General features: G+C 42.9%; 1 protein-coding gene and 1 long non-coding RNA gene across 2 annotated transcripts in view; one reads left to right on the top strand and one right to left on the bottom strand.

The window, feature by feature from the left end:
- Window positions 1-4623, top strand: part of DTHD1 (death domain containing 1) — a 28721-nt gene extending 24098 nt beyond the window's left edge. Inside the window, exons 8-9 of the mRNA XM_079989887.1 lie at window positions 1896-1953; window positions 4007-4623. Of these exons, the coding sequence (XP_079846013.1) occupies window positions 1896-1953; window positions 4007-4356 (408 nt within the window). The 3' untranslated portion in view covers window positions 4357-4623. The remainder of the gene's footprint in view (window positions 1-1895; window positions 1954-4006) is intronic.
- Window positions 1-26961, bottom strand: part of LOC307223644 — a 454922-nt gene that overhangs the window by 46100 nt on the left and 381861 nt on the right. The gene's annotated exons all lie outside the window — the stretch shown is intronic.

Here is a 26961-nt window from a genome sequence, read left to right as displayed (position 1 = left end):
TGGGGGGGGGGGGTATGTTGTGCACACTGCAAGTCCACCACAAAGCAAAACACACTTCATTCTTGCAGCTCTGCACCATCTCTTAAATTTAATGCTTTCCCTCATCCATCAAATTCCTGGATATGATCAGCATCGGTTGGCAGGTACCTCCTCCTTGCAACTTAAAAGTGGGGAGATGGGTAGTAGGAAGGGGGTGTGGTAGCCAACTTTCCCCTAACCTGCTCCCCCCCAAAAAAAAATTACAAAAATGCACCTTGGGGAAGGGATTGTGGGTGGAGAGATAGGCAGCTGAGGGAAGCCATTCACTGGGCAGCAAATGGCACAAAGGGCCATTTTCTTTTTTTCTCTCCCCCCCTTCTTGCTTGGCAAACAGTGAGCTGCACTGTATCATCTGTAGCTGTAGACAGAGGCCCAGAGGCAATTTTCTCCTAACCACTGTTGAGCAGGAAAAAAAGATATTTTCACAGCTCACCTCACACATCCACGGGGAAATTAAGGTGAAGAAGACCTTGATTATGCTGTGATGTAAGGGCTTCCTATAGGACGCAGGTGGTGCTGTGGGTTAAAGCCTCAGCGCCTAGGACTTGCCGATCGAAAGGTCGGCGGTTCGAATCCCTGCGGCGGGGTGCGCTCCCGCTGCTCGGTCCCAGCGCCTGCCAACCTAGCAGTTCGAAAGCACCTCCGGGTGCAAGTAGATAAATAGGGACCGCTTACCAGCGGGAAGGTAAACGGCGTTTCCGTGTGCGGCTCTGGCTCGCCAGGGCAGCGATGTCACGCTGGCCACGTGACCCGGAAGTGTCTCCGGACAGCGCTGGCCCCTGGCCTCTTAAGTGAGATGGGCGCACAACCCCAGAGTCTGTCAAGACTGGCCCGTACGGGCAGGGGTACCTTTACCTTTACCTTAAGGGCTTCCTATACAATGGTACTCTGGTTCACAAACGCCTTGGTACTCAAATGCCTTGGTTCCCAAATGCTGAAAACCTGGAAGTACGCATTCCGGTTTTCAAACATTTTTCGGAAGTCAAACATCTGATTGTTTGGCTGTTGTTTCTGGGGCGCCTGCACCAATCAGAAGCTGAGCCTTGTTTGTCAAACATTTTGCAAGTCAAACGGACTTCCGGAACGGATTAAGTTTGGCACTTTTTTTTTGCTTTTTTTTTTTTTTGCTTTTTTGAGGCTTTTTCAGATAATTTGTTTTTGTGACTGTGTGGAACCCAGTTCAGCTACTGATTGCGTGACTGCGGAAATGGATAAAAGCCTCCCCTCCATCCAAACAATGACTATCATCAGTGCTGGGAAGAAGAAGAAAATTCATTTAAATTTTTATCATCTTCAATACTGTCTTATTTATTTTATAGTACAGTACATTGATTCCTGCTTTCATTTTATGGATCAATGGTCCCGTTACATAGTAAAATTCATGTTCAGTTGCTGTTTTAGGGGTTGTTCTTAAAAGTCTGGAACAGATTAATCCGTTCTGCATTACTTTCTATGGCAAAGTGTGCCTTGGTTTTGGAGCGCTTTGGTTTTGGAACGGACTTCCAGAACGATTAAGTTTGAGAACCAAGGTACCACCGTAGATGAAAAACAATCTGCTCACACTGGGGGTGGGGAAAAACCTTCCGGCCACCTTTCCCCTCTCAGGTACCAGCAGCAGACTCCATGTTGGGAAGCCAGGAACCCAAACTGCTCCATCCTGCCAGCTGAAAATGTAATCTACAAGCCTATGTATCTTAATCTATGCAGCTTTGGCAATGTCATTAGTTTTTTGGTCTTTGGCATGAATGCCCCCATCTCCTTTGCTAAAGCAACACAGACTATTGTTTGCTTCATGTTTGCTTCTCTGATCCCTCAGTCATTATTGTTTCCCTCTCTGAACACCTTTTCTTGTACAGAGGGAAAAGCTTATCGTTCGTCCACAGAGCACAAAAATAATGTCAACTGATTCATCAGGTAAGAAGACTCCCTACTCTCACCTAGAGATGGAAAGGCCTGGGGGGAAACCAGAAAAATGGGGGGGAGCATTTTGTTCTGGAAAAAAATGAAAAAAGTGTGGAAAAAATGGCTGGAAAAAATGGCTTTTGAAAAAAACTGTTTTTTCCCCCAATTTTCCAGGGGGGGGGGGTTCCAGGCATTCCCATTTCTACTCCCACCCCAGCAAATGGTATGCCGTGTTTTCACACATGTTGCCTCTGAAATCATACCCTGTGAATTTAAGGACCATCTGAATCCTAGCCGAGTAGCAACAGGATATGATGAAGGGTGGATCACAATTATGGATCACATTCACAGTGTTCTTTGTGTTTTAACCTCAGGGCTGAATGTCATGTTATTCATTCAGCTTGTGTCTTCAAGTCCTAGGTGGAATCTAAAGGTAAAGGTAAAGGACCCCTGACAGTTAAGTCCAGTTGCGAATGACTCTGGGGTTGCAGCGCTCATCTCGTTTTACTGGCCGAGGGAGCTGACGTTTGTCTGCAGACAGTTTTTCCAGGTCATGTGGCCAGTATGACTAAGCCACTTCTGGTGAAACCAGAGCAGCACACGGAAACGCCATTTACCTTCCCTCCAGAGTGGTACCTATTTATCTACTTGCACTTTGATCTGCTTTCGGACTGCTAGGTTGGCAGGAGCTGGGACTGAACAACGGGAGCTCACCCTGTCACGGGGATTCGAACCGCCGACCTTCTGATCAGCAAGCCCAAGGCTCAGTGGTTTACCCCACAGCGCCACCCGCATCCCTAGGTGGAATCTTGACACATAGAAAAAACACTGTGAAAATGCTTTTTTAAATAATGTTTAAAAATATATATCGTATTGGCCCAAATAAAAGCTGCACTTTTTTCCCCCAGATTCCTACTGTGAAAAGTTAAAGTGTGGCTTACATTCGGAACTGAGCACTGGGTGCCCGCCTCTTGGCACTACCGCCCTGAATGGGGGACGGGGGCAGCTGGCGCCGGCATGGGGAGGTAGTGCCAGGAGATGGGCCACGCCCACAAATAAGCCTTAAATTTTAAAGGTGCGGCTTATTTGCGGGTGCGGCTTATATTTGGGCCAATACGGTACATTGAATTTGCCGTAAGCTCACAATCGCCATCTAGTGTCACATTTGTATAATGCACTTAAAACGCACCTAAAATGTTTTATTTGCGGCTGTATAGCTGAGTCCCTTGTTGCTGCTTCTTAGCAGCAAAATAGCTGCCAGAGGAGGGCATGTTTTACAAAGGAAAAATGGCAGGCGGGAGGTTCCTTCCATTATCCCTTGTCTTTCTTTCTTCCTGTGTGACTTCAACAGCACTTTGCACAGGTGGCGCAGCAATGGCCCTGAAAACAGATGTGATGATTGTGCAACTGGCTATCGTGTGATTGTGGTTTGTTTAGTAAATAGCAGCCACAATAGGGTAGAGGGTGAATATGAATCAGGACTACACTGAGGGGAGAGAGGGGAACAGGTTTTAACCATTTGTTCCCACTCTGGTCCTGATCTAAGTTAGGTCCACCACAGAGCTGCAACCACAGCAAAGCCAAGCAACCAGAAAAGAATTGTGCAAAAATGCCAGTTGTGCGGTTGTCGCCATGTCGGTTTTGTATCTCCGCCTGCTCTTCCCTTTCTTTCAAGAAGCAAAGAGGCTTAATTTCCTTCAAATCTTTTATGCTTATGATTTCTTCAATCCTTTAAAATACGATTCAGTGCCTTTAAAACAAAACCCTTAGCCACAAACTAGATTTAATGAACACTAACATCAGAATGCTCTCTAAATTGATATAGTCTTTTATATACTAACCTTTTATGCTCTTCCACATCCGTTTAATGCTTCTAACCCTTCTTTTAGACTCTTTTCATTTCTTTCAGATTCTTATAGTTTTTTATATATACCTTCTGTTTCAATACTTCTTAGCTTTCCGAAACATTTTACAGATTCTAAAGGATTGTACCCTGCCCTACTTATGCTGGTCTATGACCGTAATAAAGATTTGATGATGACTGTCTTAATATTTTTACTTGCAGATGCACTGTGGGACAATTTACTGTACTGGCTGTCACACGAGCTGTCGGAAGATAATGCTTCTTGCCTTGCTCTCTGTCTGCCTCTCCGCCGGAGCACTCTTCCATTTATTAAACTGAAGTGCCCTGATAATCTCACTGAACAGATCTATGAGTTCCTGTGCTTCTGGAAAAGGAATCTTCCGCGATCTGCTAACAAGCTCCAGCTCCTCTCTCGCTATCTCTATAAAAGCGGCAGAAGCGATCTCGTCGAGGATCTCCGGTTCAAATGGGAGAGCAAAGTTTTCTGGAGGAAATCTCATTGTCACCCTGATTTCTTTAGTAGGCCAGTTGGGGATGGGGAGTCTATGTAATTGTCTTTTTTCCTCTACTCTTTCTGAACGACTGCTTCATTTCAGTTATGAAAAAATGAAAACCATTCAGGAGGGAGATGTCAATAGTTAGATACGTATATTTTAACACTGCTTCATTTGCTCGGCAGTACATTTCTCTGCCAGGCCTGTAGACAGAAATTATACCTATGTGTGGTTTTGATGGGGACCCAAAAATACACGGGGTCACTGGGTACTTGTCAGCAAAGTTTTACTCAGAGCAGACATATTTAAATTAATGAACATTACGAACTTGGCTTACAGTGGTACCTCGTTACAGATAGGTAGCCGTGTTGGTCTGCCATAGTCAAAACAAAATAAAAAAATTCCTTCCAGTAGCACCTTAAAGACCAACTAAGTTAGTTCTTGGTATGAGCTTTCGTGTGCATGCACACAGCTCATACCAAGAACTAACTTAGTTGGTCTTTAAGGTGCTACTGGAAGTGGTACCTCGGGTTAAGTACAGTATTTTTTGCCCCATAAGGCGCACTGGCCCATAGGGCGCACCTAGTTTTTTTGGGGGGAAATAAAGAAAAAAAATTATTCCCCCCTGCCTGGTGTGGGGCTGGGGCGGGGGAAGCCCGAGCTTCCCCTGACCCCAGCCCCCAGAACAGGCTGCTCTCCGCAAGCCGTGGGAAGGCTCCCGCGGCTTGCGCAGAGCTACCCGAAGCCTGGGCGCGACTGCTCAGCGCACCCAGGCTTCGGGGTGCAACCAGCTCTCTGCAAGCCGTGGGAGCCCAGTGGGAACTCCCGCGGGCTCCCAAGGCTTGCAGAAAGCTTCCTGAAGCCGGCATTTGCCCCATAGGACGCACACACATTTCCCCTTCATTTTTGGAGGAGAAAAAGTGCGTCCTATAGGGCGAAAAATACGGTACTTAATTCGTTCTAGAGGTCCGTACTTAACCTGAAACTGTTCTTAACCTGAAACACCACTTAAGCTAATGGGGCCTCCTGCCGCTGCTGCGCCACTGGAGCACGATTTCTGTTCTCACCCTGAAGCAAAGTTCTTAATCTGAAGCACTATTTCTGGGTTAGCAGAGTCTGTAACCTGAAGCGTATGTAACCTGAGGTACCACTGTATTAATAGGTCTGAGTAAAACCTAGTTGAATACAGTAGAACATCGGTTGTCAAACACTTCAGAAGCCAAACAATTCAGAAGCCAAACGCAGACAATCCAGAAGTGAATGCTTCCGTTTTCAAACGCGGCTTGGAAGCCGAATTGCTTCCGAGGCGTGTTTCTCCATTTTTTAAAAGGAATTTGCCGACCGGCCATTGCACCTCAGTTGTTGAACGTTTCAGAAGTTGAACGGTCTTCTGGAATGGATTACGTTTGACAACCGAGGTTCCACTGTACCACTCACTGCAAGCAACCGTAAAAGCAGCTTAATGTATTTATATTAAGGATTGCATTTGCAATCCTATACCAACTTTCCTGGGTGTAAGCCCCATAGTACTCAGTAAAACTTACTTCTGAAAAGTGCTTTTTCTGGGGGGTACACAGGGGTACACATACCCCTAAACATTTTGTGAATCTTTGTACTTTTTTCCATTTACTGTATTTATTTTACCCGGTTTGAACTATAAAATGGTGATTTCCTTGAATCAAAATGAGAGTACCCCTAAACATTTTTTTAAAGAAAAAAAGCACTGCTTCTGAATGGCCACTTTAAACAGTTGTAGTCCCCCCCCCCCCCCCCGTCCAAGAATCTGGGGGACTGTAGAGTGGTGATAATTCTTAGGGGACCCCTATTCCCCTTAAAAGGGTAAAGGACATCTGACAGTTAAGTTCAGTCGCATACGACTCTGGGGTTGCGAACGCTCATTTCGCTTTACAGGCCAAGGGAGCTGGCCCTTGTCCGCGGACAATTTTCCCCCTGTCATGTGGCCAGCATGACTAAGCCACTTCTGAGACAATTCCCAGACTTTCCTGGAAAGAAGATATTTGCTCTGAGTGGGGAATAAGGACCTCCCAACTATTCTCAGCACCCTTAATGAAGTCCCCAGTATTTGAGCATTTTGTTTTCCAAGTGTCTTTCCTCAAATACCCCATATACCTTTCAATGAGCCAGGGATTCATCTCATCCTGAGCCCCTCAGCCCAGCAGATTGGAGCTCAGGATTTCTTCCGTAGATGGTACAGCATGAAGCCAAACCATTCATGAGAAAGGCCATTTAAATGTGGCAAAATACACTTCCAGACCCTATTTGGGAGAATAGAGAAGCCCACAGAAATACAAAAATTTGATTTTAAAATTCATGTTAAGTTTCCAGCTTTCAGTTAGAAGTACTCAGTGCTTTTTTTTCTGGGGGTACGCATACCCCTAAACATTTTGTGAATCTTTGCACTTTTGTCCATTTACTGTTTTTATTTTTCCCGATTTGAACTATAAAATGATGATTTTTCTTGAATCAAAATAAGAGTACCCCTAAACATTATTTTTTTTAGTGGAAAAAAGCACTGGAAGTACTTGTGTTTAACCACAAGATGGCCTCGGTGTCTGCGTTTTCAAAGAAAAATATGGTGCAATGTCGATACAAAAAGCTGAAATAAAAAAGGGACTTTCCTTTAAAAAAAAGAGAGAAAGAAATCCACCAGGATGTTTTCCATAAGTGTTTTGTAAACCAAATGGTCATTTACACTGACAATGAAACAAGTAGTATAAATAAACTTCCCAATTGTAGTTTCAGGCTTGAAAAGGCTTTTCGTGAGTATATAAAATGTTTCAGAACTCAAACGTGGTGTTCCTATGTGTGCATAGGCTTTTATGACCTCCAGTGGGTGCTCCAGAAGCAAACCGTGTCTTAAAAACCTGCATCTAGAATCAGTGGATTCATTCAGCATCCCTTCCTAGATGGTCAGATACTCACATGTGCCAAATAGATGCTTTATGTTTAATGGAAATGAAACTGACTTTAAAATCTGCAGTAACTATTCTGAAGCTTTGTGATTTAGGGCTTTCTCAGTTGTTTTCTATAATAGGTGGATCTAACTATTAAGTCATCAGGGTGTGCATTTAACCACTTTGTAAGATGATGTTAGGGATGCGGGTGGCGCTGTGGTCTAAGCCACAGAGCCTAGGGCTTGCCAGTCAGAAGGTTGGTAGTTCGAATCCCCGTGGCAGGGTGAGCTCCTGCCAACCAAGCAGTTTGAAAGCATGTCAAAGTGCAAGTAGATAAATAGGTACTGCTCTGGTGGGAAGGTAAACGGCATTTCCGTGCGCTGCTCTGGTTTCGCCAGAAGCGGCTTAGTCATGCTGGCCACATGACTCAGAAGCTGTCTGCGGACAAACGCCAGCTCCCTTGGCCAGTAAAGCGAGATAAGCGCCTCAACCCCAGAGTCGTCCGCAACTGGACCTAATGGTCAGGGGTCCCTACCTTTTTAAGATGATGTTAATAAAAATTAATACTGTGTACATAAAAGGAAGGAGGAGGATGAGCAGAAGGGAAAAAGTTCTGGAGAAATCAAGATTAAGAGTGTTTCCCAATTATCTGCCATTCATGATAATTCATTCATTCACAGCCATTTCTATGATGTTACATGTTCTGGCTCTGCTGATATTCAGACTTTCCAAAAATGGATGAGCTGTATTGGTATCTGAAAATAGTCATGCTCCAAACAGCATACATACCTATTGCTAGTTCTACTTGCTTTCAAAATGAATATGTGCAGATTGTATATTAAAAACACAAAGCAACAGGATGTAATAGGATAATTATTCAGTCTCTCTGTTTGCATCTTTATCTTTAGGATCATGGCTCACAAAAACATTAGTATCTCCTAGGGATTGGCAAATCTACCCATCTCAGTTTCTCTCATTTTTTCCAGTCCTAGGTTCAGTTCTCTACATTTCCACATTCAAATGTGATTTTTTTGAAAGTATTCCTAAAAACTCACCAGCATTTTAATCCAAATTTCTCCTAATATGCACATTTTTTGCAGTGTTACCTAAAATACACAAGCAATCATCCCTAATATAATGCATTTTTGCAGACATTGCTTAACTGGAGAACTGCATTACAAAAGAGTGGAGAAGAGCGAATTCTGAAGGATGGCTCTGTTTTGGTTCCATGTATTATTTTGAAAAGTATAAATTAGGTAGCTTTGCTTTTAAATGCAAAGTTAATTAAATTTTGCCCTATCTCTACCTTCGACTCACAATCAGTGTGACCAGTTGTCTACTAATCCTGTCCCAGCAATGATATGAGCTCTGTGGACAACAGTGATTTCAGCGGCCAGGTTGCTCACCGGAGCAAGACGGTTTGAGCATATTACACCGATCCTGGTCCAACTGCACTGGCTACCAATTAGTTTCTGGGCCCAATTCAAAGTGCTGGTTTTGACCTATAAAGCCTTAAATGGCTCAGGATCACAATACCTCAAGGACCGCCTCTTTCCATATGAACCTACCCAGACCCTGATACCATCTTCTGAGGCCCTCCTTCGTGTGCTCCCTCCTCGAGAGGTCCGGAGGGTGGCAACACAAAAACGGGGCCTTCTCTGCAGTGGCTCCCTATCTGTGGAATTCTCTCCCTAGGAAAGTTCTCCTGGCACCTTCATTATACACCTTTAGGCGCCAGGCAAAAACGTTCCTTTTTAACCAGGGGTTGATCTCAATGACATCCAACACCCTTTTAGAATGTGGCTGGGGGGGGGCAGTTATTGGATTATTGGTTTTGGTTTGATTTTATATGTTGTGGTCTTGTTTCTGAACCGCCCTGAGACTTCCTGGTATAGGGCAGTGTATAAATTGAATAAATATTTTATTGTATTTAAGTGTTCTGTTGGAAGCCACACAGAGTGGCTGGGGAAATTAATAATAATAATAATAATAATAATAATAATAATAATAATTAAATAAATAAACTAAAAAATAAATTTACTTCCCAGGAAAGGCAACATTCACTGTGAGGAGCGCTCAATGGCTTGCCATTTTCTACTCATTCCACTATTGTAAATAGAGGAGGGAGAGATTAGGCAGGCTACAGGAATTTCTGCCTGCCTGAGCATATTTCTTTCAGGCTCTGTTTGGCAATCAGAAGCTATTACAGGCTTCTCCGTTTCCCAAGTTCCCTCGCCTGTCGATTCACTGGAGGAAGGAGGAAAACAGCCCACGGTGGTTAATGACTGCCACCCCGTGATCAGAAAGGACATGGTAAGCCTACAGTCAGGAAAGGGAAATATCCGTTCCAGGCTTGTGGCTGGACCTGGGAGGTTGTCCCTGTCCCTCTTGCCCTCTCGCAGGCTTCACCCGAGGCCACCTTTAGGTCTCTGATGCAGATCTAGAGTGGCACGCTATCATTCGCAGCTGCTAGCGGGCAACATTTCCACACGGGTGCCTCCGCCAACTGACTCACCCAGGGCTCAAGCTTAGCTGCCAAACGCAGAGATGAGATGGAATCCCTTTCTTCAAGGGGCTGTTCTGATGACTCAGAGGACCAAAAATAAGAGAAGAGCTCACTTTGAAATGACTTCCTTCCGCACTCAAGCTCAGACACATTTGTGTGGCAAACCTGCTCTCTATAGCTCAATGTCAAAAGCAATGGACGCAAGTTACTGTATTTTTTGCTCTATAAGACTCACTTTTTCCCTCCCAAAAAGTAAGGGAAAATGTGTGTGCGTCTTATGGAGCAAATACAGGCTGCACAGCTATCCCAGTAGCTGCGCAGTGATCCCTCTTGCTGTTCTGGCTTCTGAGATTCAGAATATTATTTTTTCTTGTTTTCCTCCTCAAAAAACTAGGTATGTCTTATGGTCTGGTGCATCTTATAGATCAATACGGTAATACATAATCAGGATTTTTAAAAACCCAAACGTGTAATGTTATAGACAATGTTTAGATTCGGAGGCAATTAGAGATAAAGATTTTATTGACATGCATGATTGAAGATAATACAAAGGAACCAGAGGAGGGAGGGGAGGGAAGTCAATTCAAGTAATCCCATAATGTGGATTTAATATTGATTGTGTATGCAGTTGATTTAAATGTTTTCTCTTATGTTTTCCTTTCTTTAATGCAATGGTTTTGTTTCTTGTGAAAATTAGTAAAAATATTATACCCCCAAAAAAAATGTCAGACTGTTTCTTCCAGGTGAAACAGGTGCACTGTGTTCTACACACACACAAGAAGAAAAGGCTATTTTGAGATTAAATAGGACCCTCTCACACTGGTGCAGGACAGTCCTGGATTAAGATGAATCCTCAGTCTGAGAGATCCAAAAGGACTCTACTTATGTCAATCAAGGACCCTCCAAAAGTTTTGACCAGCAGTTCCCAGCTGGGCTGGGAAAGGCTGTCTTATGTTCTCAACAATGTCCACTTCAGTTTAACGAAAACTTCAAGTTTACAAGGTCCATGGCACTTTGTGCATCCCTTGATAGCAGATGTGGAGTGACCCACTTCCTTGTGTCAGAGGACCTCAGTGGGAGCTGTTGCCTAGCAACACCAAGTACCAACAAGAGAATATATGCTTCCATCATGGGCTGAATGAGATCCAGCTGTCCCCCCCCCCCCATTGCCTTGGAGAACAACACCAAGGAAGGTCAAAGGTGGACCCGAAAAAACTTGTCACTGTGGGATGTAATCCATTGGTGCAGTCAAATGCAACATTCCTTATTTCCCTAGAGTGGGCACAGGCAGGGGGACATCCAGTCAGTGTAACTTCCTGTTCCTCCCCCTGCATGTGACCTGGGAGATGGGCGTGGCTCTGGCTGACTCTATAAAAGAGCCAAGTCACACAGCCATTTTCTCAGTCTAGTCCAGCAGTCTTGTCTTGTCTTGCCATCTTGTTTCTGTTCTCCTGCAGCCATTTTGTTATCTTAATGTATGTTTTGCTGTCTGCTGGCTCTCTCAAAAAAAAAAAAAACACAAAAAAAACTTAGACTGAGTTTTAGCACACATGAAAAACTTAACTAACAAATACTTTCCCCTGAAGAATAGCCTTTGGACTATAATGTAACTTAAATAGAAAATTATCTTTAGAAATATTTTTCCTCCGAAAGCATTTTATTTTAAAAATCCGATTTAAATTTCTAAAAATCCAATTAAAATCAAAACAATCCGATTTAAATTTAAAAAATTGATATACAGTGGTACCTCTGGTTATGTACTTAATTCGTTCTGCAGGTCCGTTCTTAACCTGAAGCACCACTTTAGCTAATGGGGCTTCCCACTGCTGCCGCCCAATTTCTGTTCTCATTCTGAAGCAAAGTTCTTAACCCAAGGTGCTATTTCTGGGTTAGCTGAGTCTGTAACCTGAAGCGTATGTAACCTGAAGCGTATGTAACCCGAGGTACCACTGTATATATTAAAAACATTTAATTTTTATCCACTCTGCTACAACCAGTCTAGAGCTGGTACTGTCTACTAGCTTCCTCCTCTGAAGTCTCAGTGTTGCTGTTAAATATCTCAGCATGCATGAATAGGAGGGCAAAATGGATTAGCTCTGCCTGCCATTAGCTTTGGCTCTGCCTACTGTTGGTCTCCCTGCCTCTCACCTTACCAGTTCCATGGGATTTCCCTTCCCCCACATGTCTGTGCCCCATTCCTTGGAAGAGGGGAAGGAATTTCTAGGGACAGCAGTGGCCTAAGGCTACCAGAAATGGATGTCAGAGTGAAGAAGGAAATTCTCCATGTTATGTACTGAAGTTCTCACCCTGAGCCAGCAGGGGGATACTGTAGATAGTTCAGGTCCACATATGCAAATAAGAGATCGAAAGTGACGTTCAGTGATTGGATAGCTACAGAAAATGGTTACTGCTGCGTTCTAGTGGAGCTCTATATAAGCAGGCTAGCTGAACCCTGCAGTTCAGTTCTGTTCTGGCCTGTGAATAAACAAGAGCTGTTTGAAGAATCGCTGTGTCGTCTGATATGTTCACCCACAACTTAACACTCCACAGGAATGAGGGCAAAGACAGGAAAGAATCTGAAGGGGATACAGGAAACTAGGGAAAGAGGATGTAGAAGAGATGGGAGATCACAGGAACATGAAGGGTAGGAAAAGAGTGTTTTCAGATTGACTCCAATTGCGACCTTGGTCGCTAGGTAACTGTAGTTATTGTCTCCATTCTTTCCTTCCATCTGCAGAATGGAAGGCCTGTTTCATACAGTCAAACAACTTAAAATACAGCCACCTCTTAGGCGAGCTACTTAGGTGGTGCAATTTGATTCAGGGTTACAGCCATTAAAAATGCAGTGCTATGATCGCAGTCTCAGAAAGTCTGCACTTCTTCGGTCACTTGGTAGTGGCAAATATGAGGAGTATCCTGGCAAACTCTAAGGGAAATGTGTCCATGTTCAATGTTTCCCTTTCAAAACCAATGTAGCAGTGCTACATGTGTTTCCATGCAGTATCTTCTGTGTAGCACAAGAGAGAGTCCCAGAAAGGGGCAGAAATGTGGAGGAAAGCTACTGCATTCAAATACGTGCAGTCAGGTTTTTTCCCCAGCAGTGGAAGAGGGGCCAAGTCCCTAATTTCCCTTGGTAAATAAAAGCTGTTGTCTTTGTCCATGGAGTAGCATCTTAAAAAGTAGAGACATCACCTTGCCAACAAAGGTCCATATAGTAAAAGCTATGGTTTTCCCAGTAGTGATGTATGGAAGTGAGAGCTGGACCATAAAGAAGGCTGATCGCTGAAGAATTGATGCTTTTGAATTATGGGGCTGGAGAAGACTCTTGAGAGTCCCATGGACTGCAAGAAGATCAAACGCATCCATTCTGAAGGAAATCAGCCCTGAGTGCTCACTGGAAGGACAGATCCTGAAGCTAAGACTCCAATACTTTGGGCACCTCATGAGAAGAGAAGACTCCCTGGAAAAGACCCTGATGTTGGGAAAGATGGAGGGCACAAGGAGAAGGGGACGACAGAGGACGAGATGGTTGGACAGTGTTCTCGAAGCTACCAGCATGAGTTTGACCAAACTGCGGGAGGCAGTGGAAGACAGAAGTGCCTGGAGTGCTCTGGTCCATGGGGTCACAAAGAACCGGACACAACTAAACGACTAAACAACAACAACAACAAAATAAAAGCTGAACTGGCTGGGGATGAAGGCAGGGTGTGGCAGTTGGAATTGACCAACATACATCCCATTAGAGTCAGGCTCAACTCAACAGGGCCAGATTTAGATGAAGAGAGGCCCTAGGCTACTCCACTTGTGAAGCCCCTTCCCATCACCTACCCTCACAACTAGAAGGAAATGGAAGAGTGTTATAAACAAAACTGAGTGAAGCCAAGGATGATGACAGGTATTTAAAATTCTACAATTCACAATTTCTCCTCTAAAGGACATACCATATTTACACCTGAGGATTCCTTTTTTCCCATGTCAACATTTCTCCTGCATGGATCACCCACTGTCAGAATGTTTATTTTTCGTACACTTCTGTAGGGTTGGAAACACCAGTCTAATGTAAATTTTCTTTGTGTTCTGTCTTATTGAATCCCTTCATTATTTCGAACACTTCTGTCAGCGCGCGTCGAGAGCCTCCTTGTTCCCATTCAATATATGCTTCATTGTCTCCGCAGAAAAGAGCCGACTTTGTGGGAAATGACAGGAGCAGGCATCTAATTTGGCCTCGTATTCTCTTTGTGAGGAGCAAAGCATTTGTCCGTGCTTTACATACTTCATCTCCACTTCGCTAGTTCAAGGTACAGTGTTACTTTTATCGTCACTTTCAGAGGGGGGAAACAGATACAGATGTTGTATAAGAAAACAGATTTCTCGCAGAACCAACACGCCATGGCAATGTCACCCCTCTTTTCTCAGTAGTGGTATCTCAGATAAAAAGAGACAGCAGACATATTTTATTTCATGCATCATGAACAAACAAGGAACACTGTGGGAATTTCTCTTTTGTAACATTCCCTTGCATTGCTTTTTTAAGAACAATGAACAAGGTGCATCTTTACATCACAGTCGGAGAAATTTTTGTTCTCTATGTTAAAACAGATGCACTAGTTCACTTTTACTACTATTATTTTTTCTCCCTCCGTTTTCCCTTCTATTGTACAATATTTTAAGTACTATTCTTATCAGATCCCTAATGTTATTTATAGTTTGGTTTAAGCAGCATGATAAATGTCGTTAAGAACTTATCAAGATTCTTTTACAATCACACTTAAACTTTACTGCCATGATTGGCAATGATGATGATCATAATTAGGTTCTGACTTTTCCATAAGACTCAGAATAGACCCATTGAACTCCATTGACTCAACTAACTGATGTTAATTAATTTCATGAAGGCTGTTCTGAGTTCCACTTAGATGCAGTGGAACCTTGGTTCTCGAACGTCTCCGTTGACAAACGATTCAGAACCCGAGCACCCAAAACCCGGAAGTAATTGCTTCCATTTTCAAACACGCCTCAGAAGTTGAACGGCTTCCGCTGCATTTTCCCCCCATTTTTTCAATGGATTTTGCCGACTGCCCATTAATCCTCAGTTTTTGAATGTTTCAGAAGTCGAACGATCTTCCGGAACAGATTTCATTTGAAAACCGAGGTTCCACTGTACAACACAACAATGATAATAATTGGAAGCAACTTCAGCACAGACTCCCACTATGCGGACCATCCAAGGACATCAAATGTTTCCATTCTACATTTGATCCTATATCTAGAAGAAGGAAAAAAGGGGGCATCTGAATATATGGTGCCATTTTCCACTGAACCAATGACACTGGTGCATCTAGCCCTAAAACATTTAATTTTTTATAAATTTTTTATAAATAATTTTTATTAATTTTCCAACATACATTTATAATATCCAATCTAAATTTATCACATATTTTCTCTTTTTGGACTTCCTTCAGCCTCTCTAACAATCATCTATTATTCAATTTTTTAATTACACATTTCCTAATTTTTATATTGCATTTTATATACCTTCACCCTCTTATTTTTCTTCAACACAATATTCCTCAAACATTCACAGAGCTTCTTGAAATCCCACTAGCGTTGTTTGCTCATCACATATACATTTCAAATAATCTGAAAATTTCCCCCTATCTTCAATGAACTTTTGATCTCATAGATATCTGATCTTCCCCGTTAGTTTATCTAATTCTGCATAGTCCATCAGTTTCATTCTCCATTCTTCTAACGTCGGTAGTTGTTCCTGTTTCCATTTTTGGGCCAGTAGTATTCTCACTGCAGTTACTGCGTATTGGAAAAGTTTACAATCCTTTCTATTTATCTCATTTCCTACTACTCCTAAAAGAAAAACCTCTGGTTTCTTAACAAATGTATATTTCAACATCTTTTTCAACTCATTATATATATCAATTCCCAGAAACCCTTCACCTTCTTGCAATCCCACCACATATCGTAAAATGTTCCTTCTTTTTCTTTACATTTCCAACACTTATTACATGTTTTATACATTTTTGCCAATTTTACGGGTGTAATATACCATCTATAAACCATTTTCATAACATTTTCCTTTAGCGCAGTGCATGCCGTAAATTTTATATTTTCATTCCATAATTTTATCCAGTCATTGAACTGTATATTATGACCCAAATCTCTGGCCCAGTGAATCATAACCGATTTAACTTCCTCGTCTTTTGTGTACCATTCCAGCAACATTTTATACATTTTAGATAAAATTTTGTGCTCATTATTTATTATTTCCCCTAAAACATTTAATTTGTCCAGTATTGACTCCCCAGAGACTTAGGCTGAAATCTTTTCTGATATTTTCAAAATAGAAATATTGAGATTTGAATCTTGAACATTCTCTTCCCTCTTACTAAACTAGGGCTCCTCTGAACCATCAGTCTTTGGCTGTTGGTTTTACTGGGAACCAGAATGTAACCACCTGCCACAGCTGTTGTGTTTAGCCTGGATGTGAGAAGTCCAGCTTCAAATTCTTTATTTCGTCTTGAAGCTCACAGGTGGCCTTCTGCAAGTGACTATCTCTAGTCCAGACCTACAACACATGCTATTGTGAGGTTGAAATGCAGCTATAATCTCCTTGGAAGAAAGCTGGGGTATTTTAAAAAGGAAGCAAATAAACCCAAATGAAAAAGAATAGTCAGGAAACAGTTAATGTTCTATTGAATGCCATCTCCACATTTTATTCAAGTCAGGGGAAATTAGTCTGCCGCCTGAATGTTAAATCCCTTACATTGCACTGGTCTCCTTCTGATTTTATTATAAATCACGTATAAAATTCAATATCACTTTGCCAAAGAAATGTATGAAATCCAATCTTCCAAATTAAAACTCATGAACATTATTGGAGACAACATTCATCTTATATAGATTGCAGCTCCTCTGTACACAATGCTCAAATAATATGCATTTATGTCTAATTAAAATAAATGAAGCAAGATGGCAGGAAAGGCTATCAGAACTGTGTCCTCAAAATGAAAGAGGATGAGCAGAAGACCCAAAATACTTCAGAACATGGTGTATTGTGTTCAGTCATTTGAGGACATATGCTCTCTGAAGGAAAGAATGTAAATAAAACTTGGCCAGATATAATTCTTCCAAGGCATAAAGTTGGTCCTCCAGCTTTTTTCTTAAACTTATGAACTTACTCCCAACATTTCTGCAGAACTTTTTATTCATCATCATCATCAAACCTTTTTATTCACTATCATCATCAAACCTTTTATTGGCATCACATCCAAACATCCAAACATCCAAAACAAATCAATATAGAATTACCACTTCCCCAGTGGCACAAATCATTTGCTAAAAGAAAGGAGGCAGAGCAGTCTATCGTCACATCTCTAGGACTCCAGGGAGTTCAGATGTCTGCAGTGTATTTCGACGACAAAAAACCAAATAGAGATATTTAGCCACTAACTTGGTGAGCTCCTGATCATTCCCCAATAATAGAAAATGTATGACCTCCAACTCTGGTTTCCATTTGGGGATGCAGAGTTGATCCATTTGGGGATGCAGAGTTGTAACTGGCTGACTGACCGAACCCAAAGGGTGCTCATCAATGGTTCCTCTTCATCCTGGAGAAGAGTGACTAGTGGGGTGCCACAGGGTTCTGTCTTGGGCCCTGTCTTATTCAACATCTTTATCAACGACTTGGATGATGGACTCAAGGGCATCCTGATCAAATTTGCAGATGACACCAAACTGGGAGGGGTGGCTAACACCCCAGAGGACAGGATCACACTTCAAAACGACCTTGACAGATTAGAGGACTGGGCCAAAACAAACAAGATGAATTTTAACAGGGAGAAATATAAAGTATTGCACTTGGGCAAAAAATATGAGAGGCACAAATACAAGATGGGTGACACCTGGCTTGAGAGCAGTACATGTGAAAAGGATCTAGGAGTCTTGATTGACCACAAACTTGACATGAGCCAACAGTGTGACGCGGCAGCTAAAAAAGCCAATGCAATTCTGGGCTGCATCAATAGGAGTATAGCATCTAGATCAAGGGAAGTAATAGTGCCACTGTATTCTGCTCTGGTCAGACCTCACCTGGAGTACTGTGTCCAGTTCTGGGCACCACAGTTCAAGAAGGACACTGACAAACTGGAACGTGTCCAGAGGAGGGCAACCAAAATGGTCAAAGGCCTGGAAACGATGGCTTATGAGGAACGGCTAAGGGAGCTGGGCATGTTTAGCCTGGAAAAGAGGAGGTTAAGGGGTGATATGATAGCCATGTTCAAATATATAAAAGGATGTCACATAGAGGAGGGAGAAAGGTTGTTTTCTGCTGCTCCAGAGAAGTGGACGCGGAGCAATGGTTCCAAACTACAAGAAAGAAGATTCCACCTAAACATTAGGAAGAACTTCCTGACAGTAAGAGCTGTTTGACAGTGGAATTTGCTGCCAAGGAGTGTGGTGGAGTCTCCTTCTTTGTAAGTCTTTAAACAGAGGCTTGACAACCATATGTCAGGAGTGCTCTGATGGTGTTTCCTGCTTGGCAGGGGGTTGGACTCGATGGCCCTTGTGGTCTCTTCCAACTCTATGATTCTATGATTCTATGATTCTAGAAATTGCTGATGGAGATCAGCATATGGTTTACAATTACGAACCATATGTGTAAGGGTTTCCACCAGGTGGTCTTCACATGGGCAAGTTCTTTCTCCTTCCACCCTGCCTGAGAACCTTCCCCGAAGGAGGTTTGATCGATTTGAATTAAACCTGGCCAGCGAAAATGCTCTTCTTTCTTGAGGGTTAAGCAGAAATTCAAGGTACTTGTGGTTAGTTTCATGTGCCCAAGAAAGTTGAAAATAAAGAAGGGAACATGTTTTCTTTGCTGCTAATGTTAGTTCCTGGTGCTCGATATCCCACAACCTAGTTTTTATTATAGCCTTGGCAGATGGTAGGGACATTGATTGCAAAAGTTCCACTGACAGTCCGAGTTGCTGTACCTTCTTGTTAAACTGTTGTAGCCCTGGGGAAAGAAAGGGGTCTTTTTATTATTATTTAATTTCAAGGATGGTCTCTTAATTAAAGCAACCCAATGCCTATCCAATACTATCCAATACTTCCCAATGTCTGTATATCTTGGGGCTACAGATCTTGTTGGGCAACAACTTCCACCATCCTTGGCGGAAGCCCAAAAATCCCCTTCGGCCGAGGCGGGCGAGTCTGAATGGTGTCATTGAAGGGGCACAGAAGCAGCAGGGCTGCTCCGGGCCCCCACAAAAGGGGGTCCATCTTCAGCCTGGACGAAGTGACAAAGCGAAACACAGAGGAGACCTGGCTGGTCATCAGCAGACGCGTCTATGACATCACCCGCTTCCACAGCAAGCATTGAGGTGGAGAGGAGGTTCTGCTCTAACAAGCTGGTAGAGATGCCACTGAGAACTTTGAAGATATTGGCCACTTATCTTGGATGCCCAAGAAATGCTCGACCAATACCTTATAGGAGAGGTTCATCCATGTGACCATAATCCTAATGCCTCCAGGGTTCCAAACAAGTCTAAAGAATCAAGTTCTGGACAGTCTGGCTGATCCCTGTTTTGGGAGCCCTAGTCTTGGGATTGATGTATCACTACTATGTGATGGATGGGAAATCCTCCTGATTTGACCTTGCTGAACCTTTAGGACTGGAAAGCCACTGAAAATGGTGGGCTTTTACTAAATTCTGATGAACACCTAGATTTTGTCCTTCACTTGTATCAGTCAGTCCAGCAGCCCTGGTGTCTTCAAAGCCAAGAGGGAATTTGGTGGGTCCCTCTGTTATCTTTCTTGTAACTGCAGAAACAGCAACTTCCTGCCATTCTATGGCATGGCATTTCTGTCACCATTGACCATGAGTCACTTTTCATCCAGCAGCTTCTGGTTCGTCGTGATGGTGCCTCTGACCCATGCCAGCCTGCCCCATTAAGTACCAGCAGAAAGTGATGGCATGCTGCCATCATTCCTCTCTAGCAGGAGACCAGCAAGAGAAATGGCTCCACCAGCACAGCGTAGACTGGGAACGGCCACACACACACCTCTTCTTGGGTGTTTTCCTTCAGCTTCTTTCTGTACATAAAAAAGAGCCAGTGTGGTGTAGTGGTTAAGAGTGGTAGACTCATAATCTGGTGAACTGGGTTTGCTTCCCTGCTCCTCCACATGCAGCTGCTGGGTGACCTTGGGCTAGTCACACTTCTCTGAAGTCTCTCAGCCCCACTCACCTCACAGAGTGTTTGTTCTGGGGGAGGAAGGGAAAGGAGAATGTTAGCCGCTTTGAGACTCCTTAGGGTAGTGATAAAGCGGGATATCAAATCCAAACTGTTCTTCTTCTTCTTCTACATTGTTTTTGAAATGGTCAAATGAGTGCATTTTTGTTTCAGTCTTCTGGTTTACATAGTCCTAACTGTCTGCCTTTTTAATCTGCCTGATCTGTAATAAAGGACTTTCCAATTACTCTGGTTAAAAAAGAAAAACTTCCACCATCCTTGACCATTGGACCTTGCTAATGGGAGCTGAATTCAAAAACATCCAGAGAGCCTCTAGCTCTGATGCTTCTATGTCATCAGCCCTTGTTGTTATTTTAATGTATTTTTATTAAATATTTTCTTGATTTACAAAGGTATGTGCAATATCTCTCTCTCGTATTTTTTTTCCATGTAACACTTTTTTTTCTTTCTTTTTTTAAACAAATTGGTTTCATTTGTTGAGACATTAGGAAAAATAGGGGGAAAGAGGTGGAGGGGGGAAAGATGAGTGGGAGTGGGGTTGGGTGGTGATGTTTCTATTTTACTTAATATATGTGAGGTTTTGTGTCAGGTCATCAGCCCTTGTTAAAGCATAAAGGAGTCCATATACGTAGCAGATCCCCTATAAATGGGCTGCAGAGAAGGTTTAGAGATGTTGCAATCTTTGCAATGACTTAAAAGGTAAAGGTATCCCTGACAGTTAAGTCCAGTCGCGAACAGCTCTGGGGTTGCGACACTCATCTCGCTTTACAGGCCGAGGGAGCCAGCGTTTGTCTGCTTCTGCAGACAGTTTTTCCACGAAGCCAGAGCAGTGCACGGAAAACGCAATTTACCATCCTGCCGGAACGGTACCTATTTATCTACTTGCACTGGTGTGCTTTCAAACTGCTAGGTTGGCAGGAGCTGGGACCGAACAACAGGAACTCACCCTGTCGTGGGGCCTCGAACCGCCGACCTTCCGACTGACAAGTCCAAGCTGTGCAGTGGTTTAAACCACAGCGCCACCTGCAACAACGTTGTTCAGATCAAAATGCAAATTTCTTGAGCTCTGATTCTTATGAAAGCAATGTATGAGAAGTCCGGTCACCATTTATCTGGTGTATGGCTTTGCAGCCAATCAGCCAAGCCTCAACAGTTTTCCGGCGTGGGGGGGGGGGCATGCTGCCTTCCCCCTTGCATCACAACCGGCTGCATCATCTGTGCTGGGGTCGGCCCAGCCAACCTGCTGCCATGGAGGGTGTGGCCACGGGCCATTTAATTTCTTGCACGGCCGGCCGGCTCACTCTGCCTTGCCTTTTCGTCAGATCACCCTACCCACCCACCCACCCTCTTTTCATGCTTTGCTCTGATATGACCTTGCTATGGCAGTTGTCATATGTCAGCCTGGTTGTTGGGGACATGTAGGAATTTTTCCACTTGGCAAATTGGCACCACCATTGGGTTTTTGCCTACCTAGTAGCAATCATCATAACTTTTGTGAGGTTAGGCATTGGGTAAGCCTTTGTTTGGTTGGAGGGGAGGTTGTTGCCTTGCCTGCCCCTCCTCAGTAAGTGTATCCTGTTAAAGAGATCCAAGGTGTGAATACTGTCTGAAGCCTGGGCATGGGCTAGGGCCATGTCACAGCCCCTACAGGGACCCCACGGGGTGCCACTATCTGACATAAGTTCTAGAGCACCCCCTATCAAAGGTTTGCCCTTCCGTGGACTCCCTGAAGATGGACAGGAGTCAATATATAGCCTGGCTTCACCCCAATGCCTAAGCCAAACCACTCACATCTGTAACCAATAAAATTGTGGCCTAGTTGGAACCCATAAACTAAATATTCCATGTCAGTGTAATTTATTGTTCTCCTGGGAACTTTGGGGCTCGGGTGCCTTGGCATGCAATTAATTCTCTTGAATTCCCCAGAAGTTCTTTTCCAGGGAAATGAGATTATGTGCATGTGTTCAAACTGACTGAGCTACTTTGTAAGTTTTATGCAGTTCCTCACCCAGAGCTAAAACCTTCCCTTTTCACAATTTATTTGAAGGATTGTGGTAGTTGAATGTTTAGGCAGCTCTCCCTTATAGCTGGTACTTCAGGATGAGTGCAGGGTGAGTGAAATAAGGCTACGCTCCCTGGCTGTCCTGTTTTGGAACCATGTGGAATGGCAAGAAGGGTGGGCTGATTTATTCAGCACCAAGGAGAGCTCCTAATGAGCAACTTGCTCTGATGAGGGCTAGAGATGAATTAAGGCATTTTAATAATAATAATAATAATAATAATAATAATAATAATAATAATAATTTTTATTTATACCCCGCCCTCCCCAGCCAAGGCCAGGCTCAGAGTGGCTTACAAGCAATAATAAAAACAAGATGAATGATTACAACTTAAAAACAAAAATAAAATACAACATTAAAATAATGGAACATTAAAATATTAAAATGTAGCCTCATCGCAGGAGGAGAAGGAAAAGAAAAAAGAAAGAGAGGGAGGGAGGGAATCAAATTGGCTCCAAGCCAAAGGCCAGGTGGAACAACTCTGTCTTACAGGCCCTGCGGAAAGAAATCAGATCCTGCAGGGCCCTGGTCTCATGAGGCAGAGCGTTCCACCAGGCCGGAGCCAGAGTTGAAAAGGCCCTGGTTCTGGTTGAAGCCAATCTAACTTCCTTAGGGCCCGGGACCACTAGAGTGTTGTTATTTATGGACCTTGAGGCTCTCCGTGGGGCATACCGGGAGAGGCGGTCCCGTAGGTACGAGGGTCCTAGGCCGTGAAGGCCTAGCCACTGTCCCCATTCTTCCTTGCTTATGCTCTGTTGGAGAATGAGAGACATTTGAAGGGACAAGGTTCTGGAGTGAAGAAGAAACTTATTTGATGGAACAATGGCTGCAAATGATGTGAACCCTCATTTTTCATCTCAACTCAAACAAGTATGGCAGGTTTTTTAAGGGATTCATAAACCCTCAAATCCTGTTGATCAGGGGTCATAAGGGAGGGAGGGATGAGTGTGGAAATGTGGTCAAATATCAATGTATCTACAATTGTTCCCTACCTCCAGCATTGAGAATACAGTTTGTGTTGACCATCTTCTCCCTCTTGTACCATGTGCCTTGTAGATATAACAACAACAACAACAACAACAACAATTTCTTATACCTCACACATCTGGCCTGGTCTCCCCAGCCACTCTGGGTGGCTCCTTTCTTTCTTATTGACTCCTTTCCCTTACTGTTCAATGCCCACTAATGCTTTCTCCTTTTAAAAAAGAGAATTAAATCGACTCCGTGGAATTGCTCAAACCAGCACGTATGCACTTAACTCTAGAAAAATCTATGTTTCTCTTTTCAAGTTAATGTGAGATCAGAAGAGAAGAATCATTCTCACGCTAATTATCCATATTGGAATTTACCTCCATAGGCTGCAACAAAATGGATCATTTAGTTGGGGTCCAAGTATTATTTTCTAAGGACAATATGAAGAAAGCTAAACAGAAGATCTCTTTATAAAGCCATGTCTTTCTTATGCAACATGTGCAGAATTTGTTGAATCTCTGGCAAGATAGCTTTACAAGAAAGCTGCCCCGTGTTGCATCTAATAAGATCTCAGCACAATGAATAAATACCTACAGGCATCCGTTGAGAAAGAAGGGATAATTTACCATTTCCTCCCCCAGAGCATACATTCATTAGAAGAAAATAAGCAAGCAGCACTGCCACAATTGTTTACAACAAATAGGTAGCTTTAAACTCCTGTGCATCTCCACAGTCACTCCCATTGTGGCTTCTTCTGTTATTCTGGATGTTGTCTAGGAAGCTGTAATTTGGAGAAGTTGTCTTCCATCCTGATCCATAAAAACACTGTGAATAAAAGAGGCTGAGTCCAGACTCACCATGAGTTATGGGATGTTCCTACTGAAGGAAGGTAGGAGGCAGAGGCAATGCCATTAATTCTCTTGTGGCCGTCTAAAAATCCGCTCCCCCTAGAATTGCTGAGGAGTGCAACTGGATGAGGGAATTGGCAAAAATGGCCTCCTACCCTTCCTCTATTGGGAGAATGCTCTGAATCTCAGTTTTTTCACAAGTGGGAGGGGCCCGGAATCCAACCAATCAGCTGCAATGCACACATGGAAAACCCAGACCCTCCAAAGGTCCCTATTTTCCAGGGACGTCCCTGATTTAGAGAAGCCATCCTGGTTTCTGATTTGAGTCTGAAATGTCCCACTTTTTTTAGAACATCCCTGTGTTGGAGGGTATGGAGTTATCCGACCCACAAGCCATCTGAAGGCAATCCTGTATAGGGAAGATTTTTTAAAATGTTTAATATTTTATTATGTTTTTATATATGTTGGGAACTGCCCAGAGTGGCTGGGGCAACCCAGTTAGGTGTGTGGGGTATAAATAATAAAATTAGCAATGTGGAATGGGACGTCCCTGTTTCCACTGGAGAAATGTTGAAGGGTATGAGACCCATCTTTTATGAAAACTTTGTGATAAACAGGGGGGCATCTGGAATTATTTTTTATCCTCCTGTTTTTACGGTCGCTCAAACAAGACGTTCATATTGTATTAGCATTACCATTTTGTTTGCTTTTTTGTTGGTTGGTTGGTTTGTATCCAACCACCTTTGACAAATCGTCACAATGACTTATTATCCAGTAAACTCAAGAATGGTGCCAAACGGTTGCAAATTCACCCCTGAAAGGTTTGGAAGAGGAAAAAGAAGTCTTTTTATCATAGGAGAAGAAATCAGCCCTCGACGACTTAAACTGCGGAAAAACATTTTTCTGAAAAAATACCTCAGCGGAGATCACAAGGCGGGGTAAAATTTCAGCAAAAATCTGAATTTCTCCAATTCAGTCAAAACAGAAGGCTATGTAGCACAGGACAGGAAAACAGCCCTCCACAACTTAACCTGAGAATTTATTAATTTTTTTTTAAAAAAAAAACCCTAAGCCCCGGGGTCACAATATCAGAAAAATCTGAATTTCTCCAATTCACTCTAAAATGGTGCTAAATGGTTGCAAATGCTCCCCTGAAAGGTTTGGCGGTCGAAACAGAAGCCTTTTTATCACAGGACAAGAAATCAGCCCTCCACAACTTAACTTGCAGAAAAAATATTTTTTTGAAAAAATCCCTAAGCCTCGGGGTCAAAATTTCAGCAAAAATCTGACTTTTGGCAATTCACTCAAAAATGGTGCCAAACGCTTGCAAATGCTCCCCTAAAAGGTTTGGCAGTCGAAACAGAAGTCTTTTTATCACAGGACAAGAAATCAGCCCTCAGCAAATTATCCGACAGAAAATATTTTTTTGGAAAAATCCCTAAGCCCCGGTGTCACAATTTCAGCAAAAATCTGACTTTTGGCAATTCACTCAAAAAAGGTGCCAACCGGTTGCAAATGCTCCCCTGAAAGGTTTAGCAGGCGAAACAGAAGTCTTTTTATCACAGGACAAGAAATCAGCCCTCAGCAACTTAACCGGCAGAAAATATTATTTTGAAAAAATCCCTAAGCCCCGGGGTCACAATTTCAGCAAAAATCTGATTTTTGGCAATTCACTCAAAAATGGTGCCAAACGCTTGCAAATGTTCCCCTGAAAGGTTTGGCAGGTGAAACAGAAGGCTATTTATCACAGGAGAAGAAATCAGCACTCAGCAACTTAAGCGGCGGAGAAAGATTTTTTTGAAAAAAATCCCTAACCCCCGGGGTCACGATTTCAGCAAAAATCTGACTGTTGGCAAATCACTCAAAAATGGAGCCAAACGATTGTGAAATCTCCTCTGAAAGGTCTGGCAGTTGAAACAGAAATCTTTTTATCACAGGAAAAGAAGTCAGCCCTCAGGAACTTAACCGGCGAAAAATATTTTTTTGAAAAATCACTAAGCCCCGGGGTCACAATTTCAGCAAAAATCTGACTTTTGGCAATTCACTCAAAAATGGTGCCAAATGCTTGCAAATGCTCCCCTGAAAGGTTTGGCAGTCGAAACAGAAGGCTTTTTATCACAGGACAAGAAATCAGCCCTCAGCAACTTATCCGGCAGAAAATATTTTTTGGCAATTCACTCAAAAATGGTTCCAAACGCTTGCAAATGCTCCCCTGAAAGGTTTGGCAATCGAAACAGAAGTATTTTTATCACAGGACAAGAAATCAGCCCTCAGCAACCTAACCGGCGGAAAAAGGTTTTTTTGGAAAAATCCCTAAGCCTCGGGGTCACAATTTCAGCAAAAATCTGATTTTTGGCAATTCACTCAAAAATGGTGCCAAACGCTTGCGAATTCTCCCCTGAAATGTTTGGCAGTCGAAACAGAAGGCTTTTTATCACAGGACAAGAAATCAGAACTCAGCAAGTTATCCGGCAGAAAATATTTTTTTGAAAAAATCCCTAAGCCCCGGGGTCACAATTTCAGTAAAATTCTGACTTTTGGCAATTCACTCAAAAATGGTTCCAAACGCTAGCAAATGCTCCCCTGAAAGTTTTGGCAATCGAAACAGAAGTCTTTTTATCACAGGACAAGAAATCAGCCCTCAGCAAGTTATCCGGCAGAAAATATTTTTTTTGAAAAAATCCCTAAGCCCCGGGGTCACAATTTCAGTAAAATTCTGACTTTTGGCAATTCACTCAAAAATGGTTCCAAACGCTAGCAAATGCTCCCCTGAAAGTTTTGGCAATCGAAACAGAAGTCTTTTTATCACAGGACAAGAAATCAGCCCTCAGCAACCTAACGGGCGGAAAAAGGTTTTTTTGGAAAAATCCCTAAGCCCCGGGGTCACAATTTCAGCAAAAATCTGATTTTTGGCAATTCACTCAAAAATGGTGCCAACCGGTTGCAAATGCTCCCCTGAAAGGTTTGGCAATCAGAACAGAAGTCTTTTTATCACAGGACAAGAAATCCCCTGAAAGGTTTGGCAGTCGGAACAGAAGACTTTTTATCACAGGACAAGAAATCAGCACTCAGCAACTTAACCGGCGGAGAAAGATTTTT

Source organism: Podarcis cretensis, assembly GCF_951804945.1.
Source record: "Podarcis cretensis genome assembly, chromosome: 9".
Classification (NCBI taxonomy): Eukaryota; Metazoa; Chordata; class Lepidosauria; order Squamata; family Lacertidae; genus Podarcis; species Podarcis cretensis.
This window is presented reverse-complemented; position numbering and strand designations above follow the sequence as displayed.